The sequence below is a fragment of the Fulmarus glacialis genome, unplaced genomic scaffold (genome assembly GCF_000690835.1).
Source record: "Fulmarus glacialis isolate BGI_N327 unplaced genomic scaffold, ASM69083v1 scaffold9644, whole genome shotgun sequence".
NCBI classification, from domain to species: Eukaryota; Metazoa; Chordata; class Aves; order Procellariiformes; family Procellariidae; genus Fulmarus; species Fulmarus glacialis.
The window spans coordinates 6,528-20,640 of record NW_009207436.1 but is presented as its reverse complement, the minus strand read 5'-3'; the positions used below and the strand labels follow the sequence as shown (position 1 = coordinate 20,640).

Sequence of the window (14,113 nt, the reverse complement as noted above, 5' to 3'; positions counted from 1 at the left end):
AGCAGCTTCCAAAGAGATGGACAAATCCTTTGACTGAGGGCCAAGCTTGCATGAGCTCTGAAACCTAAACACTTTCCTTTAACAGCAGCATGCCCCAGGGAACAGGGGAAGCTTTTGCTGCCAATGTTTCCCAGGCCCCTGAGATTCAGTGCCTCCCCAGCAAATGGCATTTTTACAGTTGACAGACCCTGGCTCCCACCAGACCCCAGAAGCTTTCAATCCATCTAAGCACACTGCTGGCTTGGACGCCTGCTTCTGCTTTGGGTGAGGTGGATGGTCAATCCTCCCTGTGCTGGAGACAGGCTTTAGGGGAGCTCTAGGGGACAGAGAAAAGATCTTAAATCTATGGTAAGCTTCATGCACCACAGTAAAGGAAATCCAACAGCCGCAACATTGGCGTAACAAAACAAACCTTTCCTTTGGGTTTTTTATACCCTTTCAGGAAGCTCAGATTTCAGGAACACATAACACGAACCCACCTCTGTAGATGATGCCCCAACACGCCACACACCAATATCAACTCTGGTCTGGAGATGCGGACACCAGTTAAATATCTGGCTACTCAGGGACTTCCTGCCATTGGCTTTAACTAGAATTTGCTCTGCTTAAATTGTAATCCTGATATTTTACCAGGAGATAGAGCCCACAAAGAGGATGGTAAATTCATGTTACCCATCACAGAAGGGGTTCCACGAATCTCAGCAGAACAGATCTAGTACCAATACCACCATACCTCCCGTGCACGGTGGGGCACGGCTTAGAGACATGCCCACAGGCAGGCAGGAAAGCTAACTGGCAGCAGTTTTTACCTGGGGATCAAAATTGACTGTGATCAGTTTGGTTTCTGGATCTTGCCGGATGAGCGGTTGAGTAAGATTGTACTGTGATTTTTCAGAGACTGTCTGGGACCAGTCTACATAGAGCTTTTCCTGATACCTGCCAGAAAAAAAAAAACATCCACCATGTAGCTACCAAGCCAGCAGACCAAGGCATATAACCAAATGAAAGCCAAGTCCACTTCTGAGGACTGAAGAACATGAAGGAATATTAAAAACCCATCCATGCCATCTCCATAAATAACATGGCTTCAAAGACAAATACCCGAAACCCAGTGACAGCATCAAGTCAGGAGGGCAAAGATCTCTCAAGGACCATTTTTAGCAGAGGATTCAGATTTGGAGACAGGCTTTCAAAAGCATTTAGCCTAAAATAATAGATAAGCAGCTACTGGGTATTTCCAAAGTATCTAAGCAGGACGGGTGCCTAAGCCTATACAAATGCTGGGGATGGATGCAGTTGCCCTCACTTCTCTCAGAATGACTGCAGAGAGACCGTCAGCCTGAGGGAAATTCAGCTCTTTGAGAGCTCAGTGACACCACTGGGGATGGAAACACAGAGGGCTGGAGGGGTTGCGATATCTCACATGTCATGCACAGTCCCAACCACCCAAGAAACAAAGTCTCTTCTGAATCGTGTTGTCACCTGAGCGCTTTGGGAAATGTCATCCAGAAAACACCATCTCTATTGAAGTCATCCGGGAACCTCTGTTGGTCTGCTCCCTTCTGAAAGGCTGTACCGTAATTATCCAGCCTTTGTTCTGGTAATCGGGAACAGGGCTCCCTCCAACTGCCCTGCAGTACCCAGCAGCCAAATGTCTCAGCTCCCTTCATTGCTGATGGAGAGCAGGCCCTGCAGAGGCATCTCCTTCCTGGGGAGGTGGCTCTTCCCAAGGGAAAGTCCAGAATGAACAGTTCGGATTTAACATCAAATGTTAAGATACCAAGTCAGGGGCAATGAATTCCACTCCGAGTTGTGGAATACACACATTACAGCCACTGTAAATACACTCTGTGAATGGGCACAAGTGGATGAGACTTCTGGTCAGCCCAGGTTTTCCACCACAGCAGCTTCTAAATCCAGGAGACGTTTATTCCAATGTTTCTGCTAGGCTTCATGGCTCCTGTTCCTCCCATGCGAACTTCCCATTTCAAGATGTCACAGAAAGACTGTGGCATATAGCAATAGGATTCCTCCTCTTCCCTCATCAAAAAACTCCCTCTGGCTTAGAAAGGGACATTCCCAGGCCCTGGGCTGGCAAACGTGCTGGAAGGTGGCTTAGAGGAGAACAACTTTTCTTACACAGTTACAGCCTTGCCTGAGCCACCACTTACCTGTCAAGCAGGCGGATCATTTCTTCATACTTCTCTATCACCCTTCTTCCTTCAGCAGAGTCCAAGCAGCTGGTAGCACAACAGACAAACTCAGCATTACGTTTAGCTCTGTGAGGCTGTAGTCTGTATTTACACCTTCCCGAGATCACCCACCAGTTTGCAGGCAGCCTCTAACTGACTGGAGACCTTGGATTTCACCCCCTCCACATCACCGAAAATCATTTAACTGCACAAAGGCTATCCAAGCCCCGGTGCACTCTTTCTCGGGTGTTTGCATGGCAACCTGCAATATGGGAACCACATACTGGGGGGTAGAAGGGCTCAGTGCTGCTGGAGGAAGTTTCACACTCTGTATCCGCACAGAGCATGGCAACCTCCAGCCTCCAGGTACAACTGCCTCTGAACCCAGGGAGGCAGCCAGCCAGAGTAATTCTTAAAAGGCCATCTTTTTCCCACTGTTTCATCTACAATACCCAAGTTTTCCTGAAAATGGTTGTTGATTTTGGAGGACATTTTGACAAAACCTGAGTTAACCTAAACAAAAACTAACAAAGGAAGTGCCTGAGCAGTCACCACTGGGCAAGCGCTGATCAAACCTTCTGGAAGTAAACAAGTCCCCTAAGCAAACCCCAGCTAAACTATCTTCGTTTTTCCTTTTTAATCCTTTTTCCCTTACAAGTTGCACGTAGGAAATAGCATCACATCACCCCTGCTGCAGGGCATGTTATTAACTGCTCTAAACAGAGGAAAGAAAATCAATGCAAAATGCAGACCTGGGTTCTTCTTCATGGTTTACAAAATTTGCCATTCAGAATCAAATCAGACATGATAACTTGGGCTCTGTGTTGAGGACGGTCCAAGAACCTGTTTCATTGCACTGATGTCTTTACTGCTGCAGAATAACTGTGCACTTAAAGACACTTAATGGCAATACACAGTGAGAGAAGGCTACAAATATTGCACGGTGATGGAAATGGCTTATTTTGGTCAAGCACATAAAAAAAGTGGATCCATTTACTCAGAATTCTGTTCAGCACAAGTAAAGCTATTCCTGTGAGCTATAACGGGCACCCTTGCAGTACCTCCAGGCACTCCCTGAAGTACCTTCAATTGTCCTAAGTCTGACACTGCTTTGCTTACACAGCTTTTAATGCTGTCTCATACGATGCCATAAGATGTGGCAGCTGTGAGTGTGGGGTCACATTTCTCCAGGACCTCGACAATAAGAAGCATTCGGGTTATAAGTATTCCAGCACTAGCTTTTTGCCTTGATCTTGGGAGATTGCTCCTTTGTTTAATGCTTAGCAAGTTGTCTTCTGCCAGTGCCCAGCCAAGTCCTCATCTGTTCACCAACCGGGAAACTCAGCTCCATCAATCCATCTTAGATGAGTCCAGTCCAGCACCTCTCTGCCCTTCACAGCCTGGATGATGACAGAACCAGGGCTTGCAGCTGAGGCCTGGGCTGCTCCCAGGGAGGTCCTGGAGCACATGCTGAGTGGGATCTCAGTGGGAAAGGTTCCAATACCACTTTCAATTGCAACCTAGGACTATGTCTGAAAGCTGAATAGCCCATGTGCTATCCCACTGTGCCTCTTAACCACTTCAAAACAAATCCAATTAATGAGTTTCTTGAAAAATGGTCACAGGGAAGCTGAAAAGCACCAGTGCAATCACTTCACACCTCTTTGACTAAGAATTATTTCAGCTACAACCACTGGATAATGTTCAACACAGAAAGAAAATCAGATTGATTAGAGAAAAAATACCAAGATGGTCATAAAGCAACTTAGCTGGAACAGACACGCACAGATGTGTGATGTGCCTGAAGTGACCAAATGGCACCTGGATTCGTGCTCGCAGCTCCCGAGCCCAGCCCAGCGCTCCAGCTACTGGTGGCATGTTCTTGTGCACAGTGGGGGATCCTGGGGAGAGCACATTGAAACAGCATTTGACTGAACACTGCACTTGTAATCCCAAAGATGCAGCAACAGAAATTCATCTGTGCAAAACTGCTCTGACTTCCCAGCTTCCTTCCTTAAATCTAAGCATCTGCTACACTGATGTAGGTCTGTGACCATGGCAAGTCTCCTAATGCCTCTGGACCTTGAATAAGGACCTGAGATCAAAGGAGAAGCCCGGCATATGTTAGAAACAGAGCTGATACAGAGGCATCCTTTGCCTGGGATGCATTCCCTGCTCCCCATAAACACTGATGTAGGGATTTCTGACCAGGAGCTAGTTCTGACCATCTTATCTAACACCCACAGAACAACACCCCCAAATTCAGAGCAAATGGTGGACTCATCCACCATGAATCTCTCCATTCCCTTTGCTAACCTGCACTGGCTCCAGCAGCGCTGCCTCTTCTGGACTTGCCTGGTTCCAGTACTGTCTTCCTGAGGCAAGTAAATGGGTTGTTGTTCAAAAAGACACACTCTAATCCTCATGATCTGGTAGGAATCTACCCACTCCCTCCTGTGCAACCATGGGAAATAAAAAACCTGGAAAACCCTTGGTTCCAAAGTCCCACTTGCATACTTTGCATTTAAAACATTACATGGGAAACGCAATAAATTTATATTGGGGAGCACATGAGTGGGTCTGCAAGTCCCATGGGGTGTTTGAGGCAGCACACAAGTGTGGAGAGAAACCTCTTGTCACAGCCTTGCTGGGGGAAAAGCTCAGCATGTGTCTTCATTCCCAGTCACATATCATGTATACACATTTAAAAAAGAATATTTCCCCCCCAACAGATTATTTGCTTTAATACTAAGAACAGAGCTTTCCCAGGCATTTCCATTTCCACTAGGAGCTATAGAGGCTGAAAACATTTGCAATTTGGGAAGTTTTGGTTTCCTTAGAAAAAGCAAATCATTTCCCCCCCCCAGATTAATCTAAATCCAATTTCTGTAAAATCAGTTTTACTCAGCACGTGCCACCCACCGAGCTTCAGCTCTTCCTGGATGTGCCTGGAGTAGATCAGCCTAGCATGGTCCAAGGCACTGTTGAACATGCTGATGAGGACAGAGTATTTGTCAGCAGCATCTGCAGCAATTACTGGTCGCTCCAAAAGGCTCCCAAACATGTCCAGCAACTGTGGAAGTGAAGAAGCAGGGAAAAAAAGGGGAAAAAATTCACAACCCTGACTTCTGCAGAGCAAGCCACTAGGATTTTCCTTACTAGCCTAGATGTCTGCACCGATGGGCATTTTGGAAAAGGGAAATTTCTTTTCTTTACCCTGCTTTTCCAGGTATTCCCTCCCTTTGTAACAGAGATGCTCAGACTTTCTCTGTGGGTGAACTATATTCTAACTGTCATTCTTCAAATGCTTCAAAATTTGCTATTTTTTCAAAAACTTTAGAAAGATAAATACTTTCATTTTCTACAGTCTTTTCTACAAGCATTTATATTGAAGTTTTTCAGAAAATACCATTTACTTTTTCTGCAAGATAGATTAATTAGTAAACAAAACAGCCTTGTTTCTAGAAAACGTCAGTTTCCAAAATTGAAATACACCCATGTATTAACAATTATTAACAAATTTATATTAACCATAATCACCTGGTTTTTAACAGTGGTTCTCACAAGGGAATCCTAGAAAAAGCAAAGTTTCCTCCAACTCATAGACAGAGACACAAGTAAAACTCTTGGCATCCGAAAGCCTGATTTGAATAATTTCTTTGACTACTCTTTCTAAAACTAAACAAAGGTCTATTTTTTTTGAAATACTCCCAAAGCTTTCAGCAAACACGCTGCTGCCAGCTCCATGGCTTCACAGTTTGCGAGGGACCCACAAGCCTGAGCATCACGAACCAAGACCAGTCCAAAAGCTACAAGTCTTATTGTCCCACTGTCCGTTCTCATCAGCAAACACCAGCCCCGTGTGACTGTAGCTACAGCACTGCCTGGCCTCCTCTGTGTGATTCTCACTGTGGCAAACCATAGGCATCCTGATTTCCCTTCTACAAAAGAGAAGGGACGCGACAGACAAACCTTGAAGGCATGCTCCAAGTCTGAGGCATCGTCAAAAGCAAGGATGAAAACAGTGCCCAGCCGCCGGTCGATGTCTTCTACCTTCTGCTGGAAACCAAAGGCGTCTTGCTCAAACTCCTGCGGGAAGGCAAAACAGTAAGCTGTGAGGCTGCAAGATGGCACCTGGAAGGTACCTGCAACCTCCTGATCCAGACATCTCTCCTCCTTTTATTCACCATGAATTAAACCATTCCTCTGGCCAACCTTCAGCCATCACAACATGGCAAAGCCCCTCGGAGTCTAAGGATGTTTCCATACTGTCCCACAGCTGAGATCATGGCCCTCTCTCTGCGATGGACCTTTTGGTCCTGAGGGCTTTCCACAGTCCAACAAGCACTAACTTCAGCCTAGAGGAAAGATGGACTATTTCTGCACCCTTTCCACCCCTACTTGGCCTGAAGACTACACCACCATCCAGAAAACCCACAGATGCACCTTCTGAGTTCCAAATCCAGTCTACTTTCAAGCCAAAACAAGCCTGTGGTGTTGATGACAAGTTGGCTCTAAGTGGGGCAACAATAAAGGCAGTTTCAAAACACTGGCACAGCTTGCCTAGAGACATTGTGGAGTCTACACCCTTGGAGATATTTAACCCTGGAGATATTTAACCTGACTGGTCACAGTCCTGCTCTAGCTGAGCCCGCTTTGAGCAGCAGAGGTGGACTAGGTGATCTCCAGAGGTCCTTTCCAACCTCAACAATTCTGTGTTTCTGTAATTTCCACCATCTTCTGGCACTGCTTTTCTTGCTCCAATTGTAATAAATGCTTTGAAGTTCAAGAGTAAAATCTAGGTTTGTTTTCCTAGAGGTAAAAGAGTCCAAATCAAAGATTGAACTTGACGAACTGGGAGACTTCAGCCCTTCTGTCCTAGCTGGGACAAAGCTACTAAAAATGAGACCATGTGACTCTCATCTGAAAGGACAAAGCACAAGGAAACAGCTTTTACTATTGTCACTGCTGAGCTCCAGCAGGACCAGACACCATGTGTTAGCTAAAAAAGAGGCTCTAGACAGCAACAAACGGTGCAAAACTTAAGCACTGAAAGAACGAGCATGACTCAGTCACGCAAAAGGCCACGGGGTCACCAAAATCAAGCTCCTGCAGAGCCACCATCACCACTCTTTCTGTACTCTCTCTCCTGAAGGAGGGGTGACATGGAGCAAGCAGCTTTCCAGCAAGATCCTCCAAGGCAGCACTGGGGACATACCACCCACTGCAGAGATGTACCGGGGACTACAGAAAGCAAAGCCCAAGCCACCCATCACCACACCAGACAGGTCCCAACACCCGAAGGAAGGACACACTAGCCCCGTGTCACACCACCAGCCCAGCCACCCTTCATCCCAGCACAGCCCTTTCTGAAGAGAGCAAGGCAGGAGCCTGCTGGAGGGAGGACTTTGCCCCGGGATTACCTTCCGCTTGGATGTCTCCCATGAATGGCTGCCCCACGAGCAGTGTGAGACTGGAGCTCCTCACCACGGAGCTTCCCTATAGCCACTCCAGTGTAGCACTTCCTCCTCTGGATGTGTAAACAGGCCTAACCATGTCCTGCTCACCAAATACAGCAAACTGATCCCAGGGCAAACAGGACAAGCAGCAGAAGAAATCAAAGATCCTCTGAGATCAGACACAACCATTGGACACAGGTCCCTTCAGAAATGCCATTTCCACCCTTCCTTCATAGCTCACCCAGGCTACACTGCTCTGATGTCAAAGCCAAGAGCAGGAGTTTCTGAATAGACAGTAAGGAGGTCCATGGCCCTGCTTGTACGACACATGCTGGTGTGAGCCATGACCCAGAGGGCTGAGAATATTCCTTTAATTAAAGCACTACTGATAATAAAACATGGAGTCCTTGAATTCTGAGAGTACCAGATGCCAAGCGTTTATCTAGACAACAGCAAACACATGCCCAGAGATTACCTGAGCTAACCCTCAACAGGCAAGCTACGCACCAAGAGCAGGAAAGCAAAGAGACATGGATGTTTGTACAGCTCATACACCCCAGCATCACATACAGGGAAAGCTTGTGTAAAAGGCATGGAAACCCAGGTTTCCCAGCTGCACTGGTCTAAGGTCCTGAACTAAGAAGGTATGCTAGATATAGACCTGCAAGAACTCCCAAATCTCTGCAGGAAAGGACAGCAGCTCCCTGTTCCCTACAGTGACAGATCAGATCATAACGAAAGGAGGAAGGTGCTGGGAAGAAGTCAGCAGGACTGCATGTGAGCCAGGGCTCCGTTGCAGAGGAAACTGCTGCTTTGGAAACATGCACATGTTGCTGGCATTCCCGCAAGCTGGTCCCACCTACCATGTTGGTCAGCTCAAGACAGTCATAGGTTCGCTCTGCAAACACCTTGTATGCCTCCTGGAATTCCTCATACATATCCAGGACCTGCTGGCCCAGGGCCTTCCCTTTAATCCCGCTGAACTCGATCTTTTCCAGCTTCATCAGGTCCAGGGCCGTTGCCAGGAGATCCTTCAAAGTCAATGGAGGCACACACAGGTTAAGAAGTTGACAAAAGAAGATGACAACAGTTGTCACAACACAGAGCTGTGCTCACTGCCGTGCCGAAGCACCTCCCCAAGCACACTGCTGGTGCTCAAGCTGAGTGCCACAAGTGGGAAGGGGGAGCCAGATCCTGCCTGTCCTGGGCATCAACGGCTGGTCATAACATGTCCCTCCCTAGTGGGACCTGCTGCTGCCACTGGAAATAGTACACCAACTGTAAAATTGCTTTTAAGGGCATATAGGGGACAGAACCAAAGCAACAGGAGACCCTGATATGTCATGAGGCATAGCTAAGAATCCCAATTTTAAGGTTTTAACCAAGAGGAGACCTCTAATGTTTACAGGTACCTGAACTGTCCAAAAGCTCCTGCTCAGTAAAACCTCTGTGTGTCCAAGCAGGTGTTACTGAGCCTGCCCAGCTGGCCCTTTCTGTGCTGAGATGGGGACATGGGTCCTTCCCTTCCCATCCTCTGCAGCCTGGCAGGGTCTGACCCCACGGTGCCACCTCTCAGGAAGATGCCCCACTCACCAGGCTATGGCAGCAGCTCTGGGCAGCCCTGCCGCTACCCCACCCCATCCATCTCTTTTTGGTAGGGTTAAGCAAGGGCTGGTTGAACATCCATCATCTCAGAGGACCAGGAGAAACATGCTGATCTCAAAAACAGGAATGTCCTGGTGGCCGTCCTGCTTGCACTGAGCTCAGGGAACAACCCCGAACGCAGAGTTAAGCGGGTACAGAGCGTCACACCCAAACAGGCAGCACTCAGCCAGCATCAGTGCCTCTTAGACAGCAGCTGTTGAATGAGTCACAGCCCAGGACACAGCCTGTGGCCCAGAGCTTCCAATGCTATGCAGAGGCATCACCAGGCTTCGGTGCCACCCTGTGATGCTCCAGGCAGGAGCAGGGCGATGTCACACACTTACAGCTCCTGAGACTGTTGGGCTTATCAGGAACAGCTTCCAGCCAAGGGAACAGCTGCTCACAGGTCCCTGTGACAGCTAAACGATCACTGTTTTGAGAACCCTCCCACATGTCTGAGAGAACAGGGTGCAAGCAGAGAGCCGACCCCACCAGGCGGCAGGTTTTACAGCAGACATGCAATGCAAAACAGTGAGATGAACTCTCTCCATGTGTTGATGGGCTACTCATGCACCAGCTAATTGCAGCTTTTATGAAATTTCGAAAACAAATGCACTCATGCTATTTAGTAAGAGCACATTCACTTTAACAAATACTTTGTAAGGCAGAAACAACATGGAAATAATAGCTGCCCCTTGCTTTGTCTTACAAGGTTGCTTGAAATGAAGCGGGGGGCAGAAATAGAGACAGAGAGAGAGGCAGAAGCTTTCCTCATTAACAGGCTGGTGTGCACTATGCTTTCAATTATTATTAATTTACAGCTCCTCCCTGCATATACTGCAGCCTTTTACTGTCCCCGGAGGTGTGGGACAGCCATGGAAGGAGGACGTGGGCACTGACCAAAAAGCACAGTGCTTTGCCACTATGTGCAGCTCAAAACCTCCCTATTGTGTTTTTTTTTTTCTGTAGCCCATACCCATAGTATCCAAGCGATGAGCAATCAGTGACCCGAGCCTTTGCAGAGTGACAGTGCATAATTAGTCACTCATATTGTTTTCACGATGACCCGCAGTTACTCCTGTGCCTACTTATATTCCTCTCTACACTGGCCAGCATAATTTGGTTTACTGCACACCAAACCCTATTGGAAAACATCATTATGAACAGTTTTAAAATAGACATCAGTCACGATGGTTTTCAAGACAGTTAATTAAAGAACACATAAAAATATACAGTGCGTTTAAACCAGTAAAACCTTCTGTCCCACTGGAGAGAACAAGAGAGGGAGAAAAACAACCCAGACTTCCTTTGAATAGGCAAACGTCGGCAGCTTGTACGCTGTACATCCGATCCTACACACTGGGAACGTGGCACAATAAACAAAGAGATTCACTTTGGAAGTGTGTGGATAGCAGATGTGTGCTGCTAATTGCCTGAGAAAGAACAGGTATCTACAGTGTCTGTATAACGGATATATACAGTGTCTGTATAACAGGTATATAGTGTCTATATGCCTGTGGTCTCCAGATACAGCCACCTGACAAGAAGAGCACGGAGAGCGCTCGTATGCACGGGGTTGCCCCCACACATTCAGACCTGCTCTCTGCAGAATAACATCCCCTCCAGCTCGAGGAGCCCTCGGCCACGCTGGGAGCTGAGGGATGAGACCAGATGTCCCTGCCTCGGCAAACAGGGACACCCCTGAGACACAGCGCCCCAGTTTGACAGACCATTAGGATATGAAGGGATGACCTGGCAAGGAATGGTCCTCCCCAGGCCCATGTGGCACAGCCAAGCGGCACCCAGCCTCCAGGGGAGCACGTGCCCTCTCTGAGTCAGGCAGGACCCTGCTCTAGGGTGTCTCTGGTGGCAACTGGAGGACTGGGAGATTGCATTGCTTTATTTACAGCCATGCAAACCACAGCCCCCAGTAATCCCCATTCCCTTGTCCCAACAGGAGGAAGGACTCCGACAGGACTCTTGGGAACAAAAGCCACACCTACCAGCCTGACCAGAAGGACACAACTGCATAGCTTACACATGCATTGAGCAGGACATGGTAAAACATGGTCCTAGCCTTGCTGTAACAGGAGACCTAACAGCAAAGAGAGTGGCCCCATCCCCTGGCACCAGGTGAAGGTACAGGAAGGGAAGATGCCAGCAAGGGAGTTCTTGGCTACAGAGCTCTCCTGAAGGCTTGCGATGTTTTTCCAGACCACAGTCTCACCTCCACCATCTCCAGTCTCTTCAGGAAGCTGTCCAGCCTTGCAAACACCATCGTGGCATGGAAGTCCCACTCCCTGACTTCTTGGCCTGGTTCATAATACGTGTGCAGTTTTTCCCTTCTCTCCTCAAATGCCCCTTTGAATGCGTTCAGGATGCCAAGCACCATTTGCACCTTGCCCAGGCTCTCTTCCATCTCCCCTTTCAGAAGGTCTTCTGGAGACAGGTACACCAGGGCCTGGAAGAGCAAAATCACACCTGAGAGGTCACTTCTGCCATCACAGAAAAGAGTGACTTCTTGCACTGAACATGTTTGAACCTGCCCCTCAAGTTAAATGTCACCTAAAGGATCACTTTGCCAGGAAAAGACAGGGGAAAGGAGGAGAGAGGGCACTTTCCTTAAAAAACTTTCCTTGGCAAATACAGGCATCACAGCCACGCACCTGCTGAATGAGAAGGTTGCAGATTTCCTGGAGAAGCACTACAATCCGTCCGGGCACGTTGTAGTGCTTGGAGGTGACCCAGATCAAACACACCACATGGAGCAGGGGGACCAGGAGAGGCTTCACCTCGCTGAACTCAACCCTCTCTATGTCCTCCAAATGACGCTTGAGGGGTGTCAGGTGCAGGTAAATGTCCTGAGCTTCGGTCAAAGCTGTGTTAAGAGATGGGAGAAGTGGTAAGATCCACCAAGCTGTGGTGTGCTGGGTTATGAGCTGGATGCTGGCCTCACCTCGCTGGATGGAAAGGTGCCTGGGAAAACAGACAGTCCTGACACACACAAAGCACACTCTACCTGTGTGCTGAAGATTGCTCACCCATGAACATTGCTCACCTACGGCAGTAACCAGAACAGGAAATAAACTGACACGATGGCAAGGGACAGGGAGCTGGGACAGGGATTTGTGCAGAGGTTGAATCCACAACTGCTAAATGAGTTGCGGGGAACGTGTCCAGCAGCACTGAAAATACAGTGCTGCCACCACTATGAGCAGGCTACAGGCCTTGCTATATAGCATCACAGGCTATATAGCATCACAGGCTATATAGCATCACAGGTCTTGGCCTGAGCTCACTTTAGCTCAGATTTGGCTGTAGCATCCCCTTGCCCAGTGGGCAGATGACCACAGTCCCACTTGTCCTGGCTGTAACAGCAAATCTGTCAACAGCAAGGTAACTAATGTCTGACTAGTTGAAAGCTTTAGCTTAGCTTTGTAAAGCTGTGTGGTTTTACCCTGAAGAATTATCCCAGAGTGCAAGCATTAATAAAACCAGGTGATAATTGTGCAATTAAACCTGTGGACCAACAAGAAGAGAAGTGATGGAAGTACTTGAATGCATATAAAAATAACCCCCAAAACCCAAGACCAAGGAAGAAGAAACCCCCACTAGCAACATTGCCTTCCCAGCAAAGAAGACAGACAACAGCCACACCACCACATCAGCAGGGAGGGCACAACACCAAGGAAAGGGGCAGAGACTTAAAAGCAGGTGCATACAAATCTGAACTGTGCTGTAATGGAAGTTAGCAATTATAGTCCAAATTATCCAATTAGGGTTAGTATTGCTGTAATCAGATTAAACCCAAATATTTGTTGTATTTTGATTAGACTCTTAAAGTATTAATTAGTCTGACAATGAACTCTTGGCTCCTTATATAAGGGGTGTTTCTCTAGCCCATATAAATTGCACAGTGCAGAGTGTGACACAGATCCTTAATAGATTAAATGTTTCCATGTGAAGGGGTGAAGAACAGTGTTATCTGTTAGCATGTACATAGCTAGCAAAGCCTGAATGGTTTTGTCTTGCCAGCGAGCAGCTGGGTTAAAGATGGACATGGAGGGTTGGTCGTGTTGGTCTACAGGGGATGGAGCAGCAGGACTACACTGTTTTTCACTACGGAGGGGAATTTGCAGTGTTTCCTTTGGTTGGACTGAACTCCCCTAAGCAAAGCTCACCAGAAAAAGATGATTCAAGAGAACTGCATTTTTTAAGGTAGAATTTTGCTTCACCTACAGGCCAAAAAAAAAAAATCCTTCCTTCCTTATAAATCTTCTTATGAATGAAAAGGAAAAAAGTAATAAAAAAAAAAGGCTTTAATTCCCTAAACTGGAAACACAATCCTTTCATTTTTCTGCTCAAAGCTCTCTTGTCTTACTGAATTGTGCCAGATTGGCAAAATAAGGGAGAGGAGAAGGCAGATCTGCTGATGCACACCACCACCTACAGGTCACCCACCCCACCGGGATCCTTGCAACCTCTCGCTGACAAGGTGGCCAGGAGAGCTGTGGGCTGGCAAGACCTTGCAACCCTGGGAGGATGTTACTGGACGGGGATATGGACAGACATGTGGGATGGGTGACACAGGTGACAACACCTGCTTTCATCAGAATCCTTGAAATCCTCATGCCCAAAGGGCCTCATCCTAAAGTGCAAACTGCTGTTCCTTTAGCAAGGAGGTTCGGGCTGCAGTGGCCAAAGCCTGGGAAAGAGCAGTCTAATAAAGTCCTGGGTCATTTCAGTTGGCTACGAGATCTGTCCTGTTATCCTGAACCCCCATTCCTCCAGACTGACACCACAGAAGCTGCTGAAAAT

The 14,113-nt window shown here is 47.6% G+C and overlaps 1 protein-coding gene across 1 annotated transcript in view; it reads right to left on the bottom strand.

Annotated features, from left to right (window-relative positions):
* Positions 1–14,113, bottom strand: part of DNAH9 (dynein, axonemal, heavy chain 9) — a gene marked incomplete at its 3' end in the record, with an annotated part of 68,655 nt that overhangs the window by 51,236 nt on the left and 3,306 nt on the right. Inside the window, exons 4-11 of the mRNA XM_009576100.1 lie at positions 11,962–12,173; positions 11,523–11,756; positions 8,515–8,682; positions 6,165–6,281; positions 5,115–5,265; positions 3,979–4,093; positions 2,172–2,240; positions 810–936 (exon numbers count right to left, since the gene is read on the bottom strand). Coding sequence (XP_009574395.1) covers positions 810–936; positions 2,172–2,240; positions 3,979–4,093; positions 5,115–5,265; positions 6,165–6,281; positions 8,515–8,682; positions 11,523–11,756; positions 11,962–12,173 — 1,193 coding nt within the window. The remainder of the gene's footprint in view (positions 1–809; positions 937–2,171; positions 2,241–3,978; positions 4,094–5,114; positions 5,266–6,164; positions 6,282–8,514; positions 8,683–11,522; positions 11,757–11,961; positions 12,174–14,113) is intronic.